The 15,575-nt window shown below is 35.6% G+C and overlaps 1 protein-coding gene and 1 pseudogene across 1 annotated transcript; one reads left to right on the forward strand and one right to left on the reverse strand.

The window, feature by feature from the left end:
• The first annotated feature begins 115 nt into the window (after positions 1-115).
• Positions 116-1,454, forward strand: LOC114544463 (annotated as a pseudogene).
• Positions 1,455-2,786: 1,332 nt separating this feature from the next.
• On the reverse strand, positions 2,787-14,859 carry LOC114544464. Its single transcript, XM_028563099.1, has 11 exons — positions 14,597-14,859; positions 14,266-14,520; positions 13,805-13,949; positions 10,505-10,675; positions 9,864-10,024; positions 9,411-9,574; positions 7,939-8,090; positions 7,320-7,394; positions 4,542-4,601; positions 3,079-3,184; positions 2,787-2,914 (listed from the first exon to the last, which is right to left on the reverse strand). The coding sequence occupies exons 1-11, from the start codon at positions 14,857-14,859 to the stop codon at positions 2,787-2,789; spliced, it is 1,680 nt and encodes a 559-aa protein (XP_028418900.1).
• Between the last annotated feature and the right edge of the window lie 716 nt (positions 14,860-15,575).

Consider the following 15,575-nt stretch of genomic DNA (forward strand, 5'->3'; position numbering starts at 1 on the left):
GGAAATCATACAAAGCATCATGGCAAGCAAAGTTGAAAGAAATAGATGGCATTGTTTTAGCTGGGGATGGTCGTCATGACAGTATGGGACATAGCGCAAAATAATGTGCATATAGTTTGTTCTGTTGTGATGATCCAATAAATGCAATAATTGATTTCAGTTTAGTGCAGGTACTGTGTAATTGCATAATATATTGTAGATTTATGAACTCTTAGCATATTATATATTTGCATATTTTTCACCATTTAGAAAAATGAAGCTGGCAGCAGTCCTGCCATGGAATATATGGCTTTCACAAGATCAATGGAGGATGTATCAAAAAATGATTTGAATCTTAACACCTTTGTGTCTGATCGCCATTCATCCATTGCCAAACACATGCTAGAAAAGCTGCCAGAAATCACTCACTACTTTGACCTGTGGCATTTGACCAAATGTATGTGCTATAATATCACATAATTGCATGTAGAATATACAAACATACTAAAGACATACTGTATATTCTTTAGAGGTTTCAAAAGTACTGAGCAAAATTGCTAAGGAGAAGGATTGTGAGGTGCTTTTACCATGGGTGAAGCCATGTGTTAACCATCTCATCTGGAGTGCCACATCCACAGCTGATGGTAATGGCCAAGTCATTTGGGCAAAATTTGAATCATTTTTGGAACATGTTACTAATGTTCACAAAGACTTTCCTAATCCTGTCTTCAATAAGTGTGCACATGATGATATAGAGGAAAGAACACGGCTTGATAAAGGTAAAACATATTTTACAAATAACCACAATTAGCTGTATTGCACACCCTGAATCTAACTATCAACTGCTGTTCATCTCTCCAAATTTATGTGACAAACATGTTTCATCTTATTGAATAAGTTGAACCATTTTTGTTTGTTTAAACTACTTGTATACAATTTTAATTAGCATATAAGTATACCAACTATTAATACTGCATTGGTATGGTAACTATAAATTTATTTTGGTTAATATAGATTCTGATGTTTATGAGAGAGTGCGCAATGCTCTTTTAAACAAGAGAATTATAAAGGGTATTTGCCAAGCATCACCACTTTCACAGACTAGTTGCTTAGAGGGATTCCACTCTGTGTTAAATCATTTTTCCCCAAAAATGATTGCATTTTCATTTCCAGGGATGTATTGCAGGTATGTACATGCTTTTATAATGTATACAGACTCCTATATGTATATAATCCCTCCATCATCTTGTTAATAAGTCATGCTCAACATTGGTGTGAAAAATAACTATTACAGTTATACAGACACAGTTCTATTGTTATTTTATAAATAAACATCTAAAACTAAGCTTCACTTTATTTTAAACTACAGGCACATATTGGCAATTACTCATTTCAACAAAAACCTCAGAAGAGATGAACTAATGGCTGAAACTGGAAAACCTCAAGTCAAAATATCGTATCCAAAATTTAACTAGGGATCCAAGGATAGTGCAAAGTTTTCATGCCCTGTAATACCTAAGCAACACGTTTTCCCAACATAAACATTTTGACTTATGCCAGTAAAAATATAATGAACTAGGTTAAACATTAATCAAAAGGAAATTATTCAAAGTACTCAAGTTACGTTAGCCGCGGATACTGTCACTATTAAATTATTTTAGTTGCCCATGTAAACCGGACGCGATTTTCTCAGTTTAGTCTCTTTTCTTCGTCAAACAACTGTGACTACATTCACTACATTTATATGATGGCAACAATTTATCGTCATTTCATAAGAATAGCCAAAATAGTTGCGTTGTAAATAATGTAAATAAACCGCGGTGCATATTATGTCTATGATGTGGATACTTCGACGCGTAGCTAAATCGATACAAAACAATATACATATAATCAATACTGTATACCGCCAAAATGATTTGATTACTGCACAAAATGTCCGTTTTGTATAGTATCATTTATGTACTGTATGCAGAATACCAGGTATCGACTTGCTATATATCGACATAAATATATTCGTCATTCGTGTAAGAGATCTATCAATACATAAACAACACAGCGTCGTTTTTTCCTAACCTCTTATGAATCTCTATTTATGGAATAAACCTTCCAAATTATATTTGTGTCGAATTGAATGCTCGTAATTCATAACATAAGTTGATAAATTGCGTAGATTCTCAAAGAATTGCACGATTTTTACGCTCGGAATGTTTTGAAGCAATGCTCGTCGCTCCTCGTTTCTTTACATCGTGAATAATGTTGAAGGCTCGACGGCACATGCGCAGTTGCGACGTATAGGAAAAAATCGGGTGTTCCGGGGGTAAATCTGCGCAAATCCCTTTGAAACAAAACCCAAACCGCGGAAAAGCAATGCTTTAAAATTTACAGTAACCGTCAAAATTCCTCAATATTTTGGTGAACTTAGCAAAAGAAATGTAGAGAATTAATAAATAAAGCAAGTTAAACTGATTTAAAAACTTTAAATTACTGATTATATACAAAAAGCTACTATACGCATAAAAACACTCCGCCCCCCGGAGTTTACACTATGACTGATTGACTGTCTGACTGTCTGATGTGAATTTTCGCCACTCACCACAATACTGCAAAGTTTCACAGAAACTTTGCACTAAAAAGAGTAAAACTTGATTAAGCTTCCTAGTTAACTATTGTCAACGGTCAAAAACGCATATAAAGGAATTTCAGAGAGTCGGAAATCTAAATATTTTCGGTTAATTGTGCAGCCAGCCCCCCGAATTCCCCAAGAAGGCAAGAGCAAAATCTGTTTATCATTGTTTAGTTCTATTATCTTATATGCATGGAAAGTAAATCATTAAACTATTGAAAGTAGATGGTTGAAAATAATTTCTTGATAACGAACGCTTACAATATTCTCTCCAACAATCCAATGTCAGCAAACCCAGGCGTCGAAACTCGACTAAATGTGAACATAAACAAAAACAAAATTATACATATGGTGCATTAAAACGATAGTAAAGGATCAACACAGTTCAGAATTTGCTGTCGATATGACATACACACGTAAAAATAACACATCTTGTAACAAATCTGATAAAGGCAGCTTATACCACACCCGCTTACCTTCAAAATCATAAAAATTCTGTGATGTTCTTGAATATAAAATATCACACGAACGCGTGTGAGATATTGCTTCTCTATATGCGATTGCAAACCATTTAGAAGGCGACTAAAATAACGAAGGAATCTTCTGTTTATAAAGTCACAAAAGACTTTCTTCTTTATATTAGGAATTTCGTTACGAGATTGCACATGCCATATAGCTTTCTCAAAGAGCAATGCATTTACAGATTTGAGCTAATAGTTATGAAAGAGGAGAACTCCCAAGTTGAAAATGCTGAGGTTAAATCCAGGTTATACTGAACAACGGGCAGTTTAGAGCGATTGAAAACACTATCCGTTGGATAACGCTATTCAACTTTCCTACAACCGACCTCAGATGCATGAGATCCATGTAAATAGATCGGGGCCTTGTTGTATGAAGGCTGGGTAGCGTTATAAATGAAGGAGTGACTTTTTCAAGCGTTATAAAAATGTCCGAAAAGCAGTGAAACTACAGATTTTCAGTGAACAATTATTAAAGCGAATCCTCAATTTTGGAATACTAAGGTTAACCCACGTTATACCAAACAATAGCCAATTTTTGAGCGTTTGAAAAACATCATCCGGTGGATCGTGATCTATCCAGCTTTCGTACGACCGGCCCCAGTGATCAGAGGCATTTGATAAAGAATAAGAAGTTTGCTAAACGGTTAGATGGGCTGGAGGAATTTTTTGCTGGTGCTAGTTGTTACGTTAGCAGCAGGGACCGGTTGTATATCACGCCCGTTTAGCTTAAGATAAGTAAAATTTAAATAACACCATACAATCATGGACAAAACCTGTTAATAACACTGTTGGTGAAGTATAATTTTCATTTCATTCCGATTAACTTACTTGTTTCATGGATATTCTCCCCCCATCCCCTTGGCAATGTTGGGTTTAGCATGCAAGCAAAGGCAACGTGACAAGATATCCAACATTGAATATATATAGTTGTAAACAGTATCTTTGTATTAAGGTTAGTTTGCTTGTTGAATAAAACGATAGACTTGTTTTCTATACTAAACAGGCTTGATACAACCGACCCCTGATGTTTTATATGCGTTCTTAGAGCAAAATCGCATTGATTTCATGCAAAAGGTATTTTTTAACTAAATTTTTAAATTTTTAAACGAAACACATGCATGCACAGATAACAGATTTATGTAATTATACAATAACTATCGCATACCTCCAGATCAATATGTGACCGATGTTTTTAAACATATATAAATATTTTGAAAGGGTGCAAAAATATACGTTTAGATTCATGGTATAGATTTATACACTATTCACAAGCACCATAACCATTACTGTTACTCGATTTAGCAATTTAGCATGATAATATTAAATAATTCATAATCAATAATTAATCAGAAATCAATCAACGCTACACCAGGAAAAGTCCTGATGAACATTACATTTTCTTCAGCATATTTGTATACCTTTCTTTGGCTGGGAGTACATTGTTTCTGCCTCACATTTCCAGAAAAACAAGGCCGTAGCTAGGATGATCACATCGGCAATGAAATATTAAAGTTTTAAGTAGGATATACGAATGCGATTGTCGTCGTGAGAGGCGTTTGCATGATGACGTGATGTGGCGTAACATTTCAGGCCGGTTTAGATGCTCATCATGAGCTGAACTTAATGCAAGCCAGTTCAAATTAGGTTCTGCTCGCAAGAAGCATTAGCCCTAAACTACTACAAGGTATAAGGATCAAAGGGCCTTAATTTCGAGTGGAAATCAGACACAACTGAATTCAAGCCAGAAGCCTTTGCAATGCCCATAAGTAATAAGTCTGCAGAGTGTGTAGCTAAGTGCATTAAAACTTTTTCGTGCAGGTAATTGATTATTTTTGAACAACTTATTAACTAGTACATATCAGATCACGAGTGAGATCGACTGATATTGGGCAAAGGGGATGGGTGAGACTGACTGATGTTTTATGAGGCTAATGAAGGGGATGAATGAGACAGACGATTGAAAATTGAATGATTAATCATCAACAAACATGCTAGGCTTCCTGCGGAGTCACAAGTCACAAAAAACGGTTAAAATAAGGAAATTTGTGCTCATTTCATCTTATACAACAGAAAATTACCCACAATTACAAGAAATCCTTGCGTGACACATTTTAACAACGCTACCTGTTACCCAAACAGTTTTCTTTGCTTTAATATTTATCCAGTTTTTTGAGGGATCGTTAAGATTGGGGGAACTGAGCCCGCCGTGCTACGTGCTCAGTTATCCTCCCAGGCTGCACATGCGCACTTGTTACAAGGAGAGTACTCAGAACCGGGGAGGACTGAGATCGTGACACCGGTGCATGCAATGCTCTTCCTATTGAGCTACAAAGGTAGCTGACAAGTGCGATCGTGGTTATAGTGCGGATATTAGGAAGGTAATCCCTGCGATTAAATTCAAATACTACATAATACTACATGTATATTACAAGTATACGATTGTTGTTCCTGATAAAACTTTCAGGCCATGCACTACTCACGAGTGAGTTTTTCAAAACCCTAAAGTTGCACGAGTATACATAAAATTGTTCGACAGGAAAAAAATTCATACGACATAGCTACATTACTGATTAAAAGTATTCAAACACTGTTTTTACAGCCCTCATGAAAATCCTCATATCTACTTTAAAACAAAAGCAATTTGTATAAAATATTACATGTTCCAGAGCGAGATTTTTCGCACTGTTCAGCAGTTATTTTAACTTACTATTTTAAACCGGAAGTACATTTTAACCTAACAAGTGCCATTTACTACCTTTTTAAGTTTATTGTTTAATTGGGAGGATATATTTGTGAGAGTATCGATGTTTTAGGAAGAATGAATAGTAAAGTGTTTGTATTTTTGAATAAAGATCGAATAGGGCCAGTAAGATGTGTATAGTTTTCATTGTCGATCAAATTATGGCCGGTCAAAAAAATAACAAAACATTTAAGCATTTTAAAAATTTATGTCCAACACTTTTTAAGTATGCCTTGTCTACAAGTATTTGGAATAGGTTCTCTTAATCTCAGTCAATATCTGCACGTGGTAATTTACAACACTAAAAGACCCACGTTGTCAGGTTTTGAATATTTAATGTTTTATACTCATTTAAAAATTTATGCACTTAAAAACTGTTCTTTGCACTAAAAGGCCTGATTATTCGGGAAAAGTGAAAAAGTTCTAGCAATCAAATTAATACAGTCATGAATTGAATTTTAATTGAATTTTAAAAAAAGAAGTGGTAAATGCCACATCTTTGGTCATAAATCTGCTTGCGAGTGACCAATTAATTCCTAAAACTGCTAGGGAGTGCATAATATGACGCTCTAGAATCTAAAAATAGTCATGCTTTTTTGTGAGGGCCAAAAAGAGGTGTTTGAATACTCAGTACTGATCAGTACTGTATTTCAATTTTATGTCTTGAGCCTACATGTACAAAGTTTATATATTTTATATTCAGAATATCAAATCACTGAAGCCTAGCTCACATTTTAATGGTTGTTTAACGGTTCGTAGCGAGTAAAGGTTTTAGCACGAGATTAAGGAAAACGCATTTTTTTTTCCTTGTCAGGAAATTTTCGACAATTATAAAGAACGTTTCTTTACCGATTTTATTTCCTACGTCAGTACATGTACATAAAACTGGCTGTATCAAAAATGGTAATCAAACTTCAGCATGCAGTTGTGAGTGTTGTCGGAAAACTACACTATACTAAATAAATAAAGCATGCAGGGTCGAAACTAGGGCGATAATTCGGGGAAGGGGTGGTGATAATTTTTTTATATGATGTTCTGCCCAACGGATTTCTTTTGAAAACGCGCATACATATACAAAAGAGATCTGTCAGACAAAAGGATATACGAATATGTATCCCCCCCCAATTACAGTATCACATCTATAGTTTCGATCATGCAGAAAAGCATAATTAATCAGGGCAAAAAGTAAAAGAAAAAAACCCGTGCTGAATTAAGTTGCATTGCTGCTTAAATGTATAAGAATAGAAATTTCGGTTCGTTAATCAACCGGATAACTGTGCAGTAATATAATTTAGCAAAAAATAGTCTACATGCAATCTAGTATAAAGCCCCGTAGAGACGGACGAATTTTCCTTGACAAATTTTCCTTGCCAAGTTTTGTTTGCTCGTGCATTTGTACGCGAAATATTATCGCCCTTAGCAAACCTTATTAAATGATTGATAAAAAAAAACTTACCAGGTGTTTTGTATACTTTGAAAATATTGCGGCGAGTTTATCCGCATTGTAATCAGAACCTTGTGGAAGACAAAACTATATAGATGAAAGGATTATCAAAATTCACCGTTAGAAATTGATATGGACCTCTCTGTAGCCTGTAGCAGTACCTAGGTCATCTCAATGAAGAGGTCAGATTCACTCTACCTATCAGGGCGTGCTCTGCTATAGTCTGTTATCTATATCATATAAGTTCACCTTGAGAACTTTTAAAACTATAATATGTCTATTTATATACGACTATATAGGACATAAATCATTAGAGGCATCGTAATTGCCCGTATAGTAGGTAACAATTTGATTAAGAGACAAGTGAAATATGATATTGTTCAAATTGATTGTGTTGTCAGGTTTTATTGTTAAGTTCAGTACTCTATTAAATATTACCAAACACAACAGAAATGGTAAGAAATCCAGGAAGCCATCCGTGCGGCAAGTGTGATGGCGTGTGCATGACGCGTTCATTTTGGAAAAACTATCCCTAGTAATACTTCTGATTATACATATTCTGTGAAAGAGAAGGGTGCCATCTACGCTTTTTCATATAGAGGCAAAGCGCCAGAGAAGGTAATCACTTTACCTTATAAACCTGCAGAGTACTGCACATGAGCTCAATGCCATCACCAAACCCAAAAAATCTCGGGTCCTTCACGAGTGAGTTCTTAGGTAGTTTGTGAATATCGTAAACATTTGTACATGGAATAGATACGATGATGTCATGTTGAACAAGATCTGTGAAAGTATAAATGAAAATCACGCGTACATATGCAAACGTTTTAGGCCGATATTAGGGACCTTAAGCATGTAGGACGGCAACACGACGACGACGTGGTTGGAATACTCCTTTGAATTAATGTTATGATAAAGCGTTGTTGTATATTATCAGTGTACCAGTTTAATGAGATTTAAGACGTTGAAAACATTGTGTTTACGTTTTTAGGGACAATTCTATAGAGCTAATTCGAGGTGGCGCTCACTGGGTCCTGAAATGCAGACGTTCTACATAGGACGTAATAAACGACGTTTTGCCGTTGTAAACAGAACGTAGATCACGCGCCTAAAACTCCCATAGCTAATTAATAATTCATTTCTTTTCAATGAAGCATTGTATTGATAGCTGCCGTCGTCGTGTTACCGTCCTACATGCTTAAGGTCCCTATTCACTGACACGGTCCGCCAACGCTACGCGATTTTTACGAATTTCTGAGGTTTCAAAAGCAACAAAAAACAGCAAAAGCAAGTTTGATCATGTTATGATATTCTTGATAATTACTGAAGGATAGCATACTTTGACATGTCTGGGGCCCATAGCTCTCAAAATTTCCCTCCAGAATTGAATTATTTTGCTTAAAAAAACCCCAAAAATTCGCGTTGCGTTGCGCCCAGTGTGTGTGGGCCTTAAGCCTGTTTTCCACCAGGCGAATTTATTTGCGCGATGCGATATCTGAAATGCGGTGCGGTGATTAGTTTGCGAAAAAATTTGCCGCGAAAAAGAAGAATCGCTTTCTACTTTTTATCAATCTGCACGAATAAATTGCCTATTGGAAAACGGGCTTTATACCACATAGTTTCTTTCGAAATTGTAAGACCAGTACATGTGAGTGTCAGAATGTTTTTTAGGTCAACGATTCTGGAATCGACATCACGTCCACTGGTACCAGAGTTTTCCAAAACTATTTAATAACGGACTTTGATGGACTTGTTCAGAATATATAGGTTTTTTATATAAACCTTTAGATTTCCAGCTGAAACAGCTTGCTTGATATCCAAGCGTTTAAGTTCGAATCGTCTGTACCGCACATTTGAATTAACTAAGTCCGAAAATAAATCTCGCAGAGCACTTACAAATACTCTTGACTAAATCTATAGGGCGGAGAAATAAGATAGAGTTGAATGGTTAGGATTGGTTATTATTTAGTACACTTTCTTTAAAGCGGCCAAAATGATCATATCGAATTGTCGTGAACAAGCCACCTTACCCGATATGAAATAGTCCGAATGAAAAAATAAGTAGATGAGATATAAGGTTGTATGCGTGCAGCATCTGTTTACCTTTCTCTGTTTCATCGGATTCCGGTGTGTCTACGGGCTGTAGAGAAATCAACTTACAATTGTCGTCTAAATTTTCTCCACAGGAAGTTTGAACGACGTTATTTTCATGTGATCTGTTCAATGTAAATTGTGACTTTCCCTTGTAAGTCGATCTTAACGTGCGACTGAAAATAGAAGAAAAAACCTTGGCCTTAATTTACGAAGAATAACACCCAGAGAATGATTTATATATCTTTGTCTTATATATATTACTCGGTCTTGTGAAAACTGGTGGGCGATCCGCTCCAAACAATTTGCTACTCGACGAATATGAATCAGCCGTATAATGTTTAGACCAGGGGCACATTATGAGTTAAGGGCATCACTGGCTCATTATAGAGCAAGTTTAAGACAGGTGATGATTACCCCATGCACTTTATAAAAAAACTATCTTTTGCATGACTGTTACTTTACCATGATTTTGAATGTTGCAAGTTCTTTTGGAAATGCTGTGCTTTTTCTCTAAACCTCTCAAGTGTATCTGAAAACCCTTTCTTTTTCCCAAACTGACTGCTATTTTTCTTGGATACAAGGGATGTATGGTGGTCACCACCAATGGCCTCGTCTTCTACATCCTGAAGGAAAATGGTATTACCGGTTCCATGACCATTGCAAAATTGCAACAGAAAACTGGAATGCTTACAACAAGCTTGGACCCAATATGTGTTCTAGTATACCACACTTGATAAAATGAGTAGAACTTTGACAATTATTGGCTTCCTATACAATATTCATTGGGGACAACTAAACATTTTTTATGCATCAGCTTGTATTCCATTTGGTATTCGGTAGTACTTATCATAGTTGGTAAGGAAAAATTTGTATTCATATGTTACTAAATCCGCTATATTTTAAGTCAACAATGTACAAAATTATTACAAAAGGCTGCTTTGCAAAAGGCTGTTTTTTTAAATTTAATTTTTGAAAATTAAGAACATTTAAAAACTCGATTTTACAGAATTTAAATGGCACAAGACCAGGAATAAGTATTATTGGTTAAACTGTTTAAAAAATTAGGCCAAAGACAAATTCAGGTTTGAGCAAAGTAAACATACCGGTGATGAACCACTGAATATAACTCTAAATGTTGTAAGATGCAACGTTCCTTCCACAGGAGAGAGATATGTTTCAACACATATTGCATCTTGCTGCAGCAAAATCTTCTCACCAGGTAGTAATGTTGGATGTTTTGACAATTTCTTATTGGTAGCTGGAGCAAGGAGTGGCTTTAAAAAAATGAAGGTATAGAGGTAATATATAATTGAGTAGCAAATCATCTGCTTTTATTAACAGAATTCAATTTAATAATGAACTAATAGTGTTTTAGGAATCAGAACCATGTATTATAGTGATTATAATTTTTTCCAGGCATTAATGACCTTTGACTGTCAGGACATTTACATGAACTTGACTAAATGCAGTAATACAAAAAGCTCACTGGTCAGAAATCATTATTTGAAGTTTGTGCACATTTTTTAAAACTGAAAATTCCAAATAGATAAAAACAGTGTAAAAAAAGAAATGCCCATGTATTAATTTTTTGGTTTATTTGTAATGTGTATTTGTATGCACAGCCAAAACCAAAAATTCTTAAGAGGTCAAGGCTCTGCAAAACATATTTTCCTCCAAGGTCCTAAGTAAAAATATCTTACTACATACTAATAGCTCTATTATATATAAAAGATAGCAAATTAAAAAACTAGTGAATAAAATGCAAAAGATTGAAAGCACTAAAATTAAAATATGTTGTCAAAAGGTGCGTTTGACTTTTTCCCATTATCCCTGATCGGTCACCTATTAATCCCCTCTAGGGTCTGGATCTGCTTTGGGAAGATAGCAAAAATTCATTATTTGTGTAATATGATCTTGACCAAAACTCATTAGAAGGAGGGTTTTCATCTATTATTATACAAATTGTATTCTTCTATATTTATACCTTATATTATTTCATATCACAAGTTAAGTTATTTCTTTAAACAAATCCATACAATAAGTTTGGCATTGTATGTGTTTCGGGAAGATTGTTCATAATATTAAAATATGGAACTGCCACCTCCGCAATAGATATAATCATAACTAGGGATCCAAGAATAGTGCAAAGTTTTCATGCCCTGTAATACCTAAGCAACCAGACGTTTGTCCCAACATAAACATTTTGACTTATGCCTGTAAAAATATAACGAACTAGGTTAAACATTAATCAAAAGGAAATTACTCAAAGTACTCAAATGACGTTAGCCGCGGATACTGTCACTATTAAATTATAGCTAATTTTAGTTGCCCATGTAAACCGGCCCAAAGGGCGCGATTTTCTCAGTCTCTTTTCTTCGTCAAACAACTGTGACTACATTCACTACATTTATATGACGGCACCAATTTATCCGTCATTTCATAAGAATAGCCAAAATAGTTGCGTTGTAAATAATGTAAATAAACCGCGGTGCATATTATGTATATGATGTGGATACTTCGACGCGTAAAATCGATACAAAACAATATACTTATAATCAATACTGTATACCTCCAAAATGATTTGATTACTGCACAAAATGTCCGTTTTGTATAGTATCATTTATGTACTGTATGCAGAATATCAGGTATCGACTTGCTATCGACATAATATACATTCGTGTAAGAGTCTATCAATACATATTAAACAACACAGCGTCGTTTCTTCCTAACCTCTTAGCTCTATTTATGGAATAAACCTTCCAAATTATATTTGTGTTGAATTGAATGCTCGTAATTCATAACATAAGTTGATAAAGTGCGTAGATTCTCAAAGATTTGCTCGATTTTTACGCCCGGAATGTTTTGAAGCAATGCTCGTCGCTCCTCGTTTCTTTACATCGTGAATAATGTTCAAGTCTCGACGGCACATGCGCAGTTGCGACGTGTAAGAAAGAATCGGGTGTTCCGGGGGGTAATTTTTGCAAATCCCTTTAAAACAAAACCCAAACCGCGGAAAAGCAATGCTTCAAAATTTACAGTAACCGCCAAAATCCCTCAATATTTTGGTGAACTTTGCAGAACGGGTATAGTGCATTAATAAATAAAGCATGTTAAACTGATTTATAAACCTTAAATTACTGATCATACACAAAAAGTTACTATACGCATAAATCAACCTACCCCCCGTAAAGTTTACACTATGACTGACTGACTGACTGACTGACTGTCTGACTGACTTACTGACTCGTTTGAATTTTCGCCACTCATCACAATACTGCAAAGTTTCTCAAACTTTGCACTAAAAATGGAGAAGCCACTGTTCGAAAAGTTCGTGTCTAACAGAACTTTGGTAAAATAATTTTCATACATGTAATTTGGTTGCCATGTCTAATGATACATAGTATAGGGCCTGGGGCAGAATTACCAGGTTGAATATATGTGTTGTTTAACCTTCATTTCACTGTACAGGGTGAAATAAAAAAATAATGTCATTCTTTACATTTATTAGAATATGTTGAAGACTTGTACAAGACAATGCTAAGTGCCGAAAGTGATCAGGTGGATGAGGCATACAAGGAGTTGGTAGATATGACACCAGATCCCATGAATTCTATGCTGCAAAAGCAACCAAGAAATGAAGCCATAAAGAAGATGCTTGATCGTCAAGAAATGGTTGTTGTCAATGTCAGACCCACTGCAGGTATTCCACATTTGCAGTATGTGTACTCTTTTCAAGGAATAAAAATATAGAGTGACAGTGGGAAATACAATGCAACATAAATTGTATGGGTATGTATAATAGTTAAGTATATTAATTTTATTTATTTTTTAGAGCCTTCTACTGTGCAGGTACAACCGGTAGCTCCTTGCGAGAATCGAGCAAAACCATGCTGTAGAACATGTGGCCAACCCATGAAAGGCCATAAAAAGGTTTCCAACTGTCCTCGAAACCAGAAGTAATGACAGGATGTATATATGTATATTTGTAAATATTTAATTGGTTCCTTAGTGATATTAAAATGCCTCATACTCAAGAACTTTGTTCTCAATTACAAAAGCTTTCCCAAAAAAGACAAGATGGAAAGCACTGGCAGGATGAGGGGAAATATTATTATGGAAGCCACTATTACAAGTCACTATTACAACTAGTATTACAAGTCATCCATCCCCGGTGATGTTAAATAAGCCTATAATAAGCATGTGTTTGTATAAAATTTTAATCCAATATTTTAAAACCTTTTCTTACAAGACTTTTAAACTAACAAGGCTGTGAAAGAAGAATTATATAGTTAGTGTCAAATATTATACCAAAGTATCTACATTAAATTAAGATGCGTTTTCGTCATCATCATCATCATCATCATCATCATCATCATCATCATCATCATCATCATCATCATCACATCATCATCAAATCCCTGGTATTCCTTTCCACTGAATTTGCTGCGTATTACATGATAGGCACATGCAGGCAGTGGTATTCGTCTTTTTCCTAAGTAGCCATAAACAAGTTGTATATATTGTCTGTATGCAACACTTCGAAGATATCTGCAGAGTGAAACAAAAAAATATGTTGTTTACTTATTTGAGAATACTGAGTTTTCTATTATACCCATGTAATCAGTGCATTGTTAGCCAGGGATCAAGGTATTAGGTATGGAGCAATGCTGCATGTGCACATTTACTGTAGCCTAGCAGACTAGGATATGTAAACAGAAATCCATATTGTAATGCATTTCAAGTTTGATTGTTTAGTGCTAAAGTTGATGGGTTCCTGTAGAAGCATTGCACTGTTTATATAAACACAACATTGACTATTGGTACTACAAGAAGACATATATTACAACTCCATTCGGATCTTTACCTGTTTTCGTCGCTACCCATTTTATACTTTTGTCTGTCGATTCTTCTAAACTTTGGCCCAGCTAAGCGCAATGACCAAATAGATAAACACACATCGCTAAAGCCAGGATGAAGTGTGATGCATTTAGGGACCGCACTCATTTCTTGCATGATAATATCACTGCTGAGTGCCTCGCCACAGCCTTCTACTTCTTGGCAACATTTACTCTCTTTTTCGTTTTGCAACAAGTCGGTTTTACAATTCCCACATCCACACCTGCGGAAGGAAAAATGTAATAAAATAACCTAATACTGAACACGTGAGTTTAAACAGTGTAGGTAGTTTTACTCACCAGCCTTCAACAGATACACGTCCTTCGAGCCGGCCTCTAAGTACTCGAAGCCTATCGTCTTGATTGCGCCTTTCTTCGTAATAGTTTTCTACCCATTCAGTGTCAGCAATTGGTTCGTCTTGGTATGGTTGCATTAATTCTTGATCGCCTTGTGCTTCGGTAGCCAAAGGAGCGTCATCTTCAACTTCCATCATGTAGCTCGTAATAAAATTATTTTCTGATTCACTTTGGCTATCGATCGGATCAGTAAAGCTCGACGACATTGTCGTATCCGCCAAATTAAGCAAAACGCGGCAGGAAAGTTGGAAAGATACAACTCAAAGTCTATCTTCGCTCTTGCAATATGTAAAATATAGTCTTTTATAACTTTGCAAGAAATGCGAGTTCCCGAAATGACGTCACAACCCGTCTCACAAGCGTTCTCGCCCTAGTCCTTTTAGGGTCACGGTTTTATTCAAAATCACCAACTTTGAGGTCCTCAAAGTCAATGAAGATGAAATTTTCGACCTATCAAATATATTGCAAAAAACTATCTAAAAAGTCTATTTCCCCAATCATGACATAGGCACTTAAATGAGTATTGCTGAAATTAATGCATCCTATAGACGACCAATTTAAATAGGCAATAATTATTAAAGACTTATGTATAATTGTTTGTGAACCACAATTTTTCATTTTTGTAGCTGAAAATGGTTCCAAGATTTTTAACATTTCTTGGATAACCAAGCAATGGGCTCTCGTAAGAATCCAGCACCAGGGCAAAAAGGAATGGGCCGAAATCTCGGTCCGACCAGTTGTTTACAAAGACAAAATTTCCTACGGAAAATGGAGACGAGTGTTCTTACACTCCGTAGTGAAGATTAAGACAGCTCAAGATGGTGCCCCAAGCACAATGGCATTCATAAACTTACCATCTGACGCATCATATGAAGTTCGAATGATGCCAATGAACCCCGATGGTGAAACCAGAACAGCTGTA

Source organism: Dendronephthya gigantea, unplaced genomic scaffold (assembly GCF_004324835.1).
Source record: "Dendronephthya gigantea isolate DGI-Jeju-01 unplaced genomic scaffold, DenGig_1.0 000798F, whole genome shotgun sequence".
Lineage (NCBI taxonomy): Eukaryota > Metazoa > Cnidaria > Anthozoa > Malacalcyonacea > Nephtheidae > Dendronephthya > Dendronephthya gigantea.

Bases quoted from the DNA above. Each gene is read 5' to 3' on its own strand.
- LOC114544464 (XM_028563099.1), bottom strand. From the start codon at position 14,859: ATGTCGTCGAGCTTTACTGATCCGATCGATAGCCAAAGTGAATCAGAA. The intron at 4,602-7,319 runs GTAAGTTTTTTT...TGATCATCCTAG, and splicing joins CAAAGTATACAAAACACCTG to CTACGGCCTTGTTTTTCTGG. The intron at 3,185-4,541 runs GTATACAAATAT...TCGTTATTTTAG, and splicing joins GTACTCCCAGCCAAAGAAAG to TCGCCTTCTAAATGGTTTGC.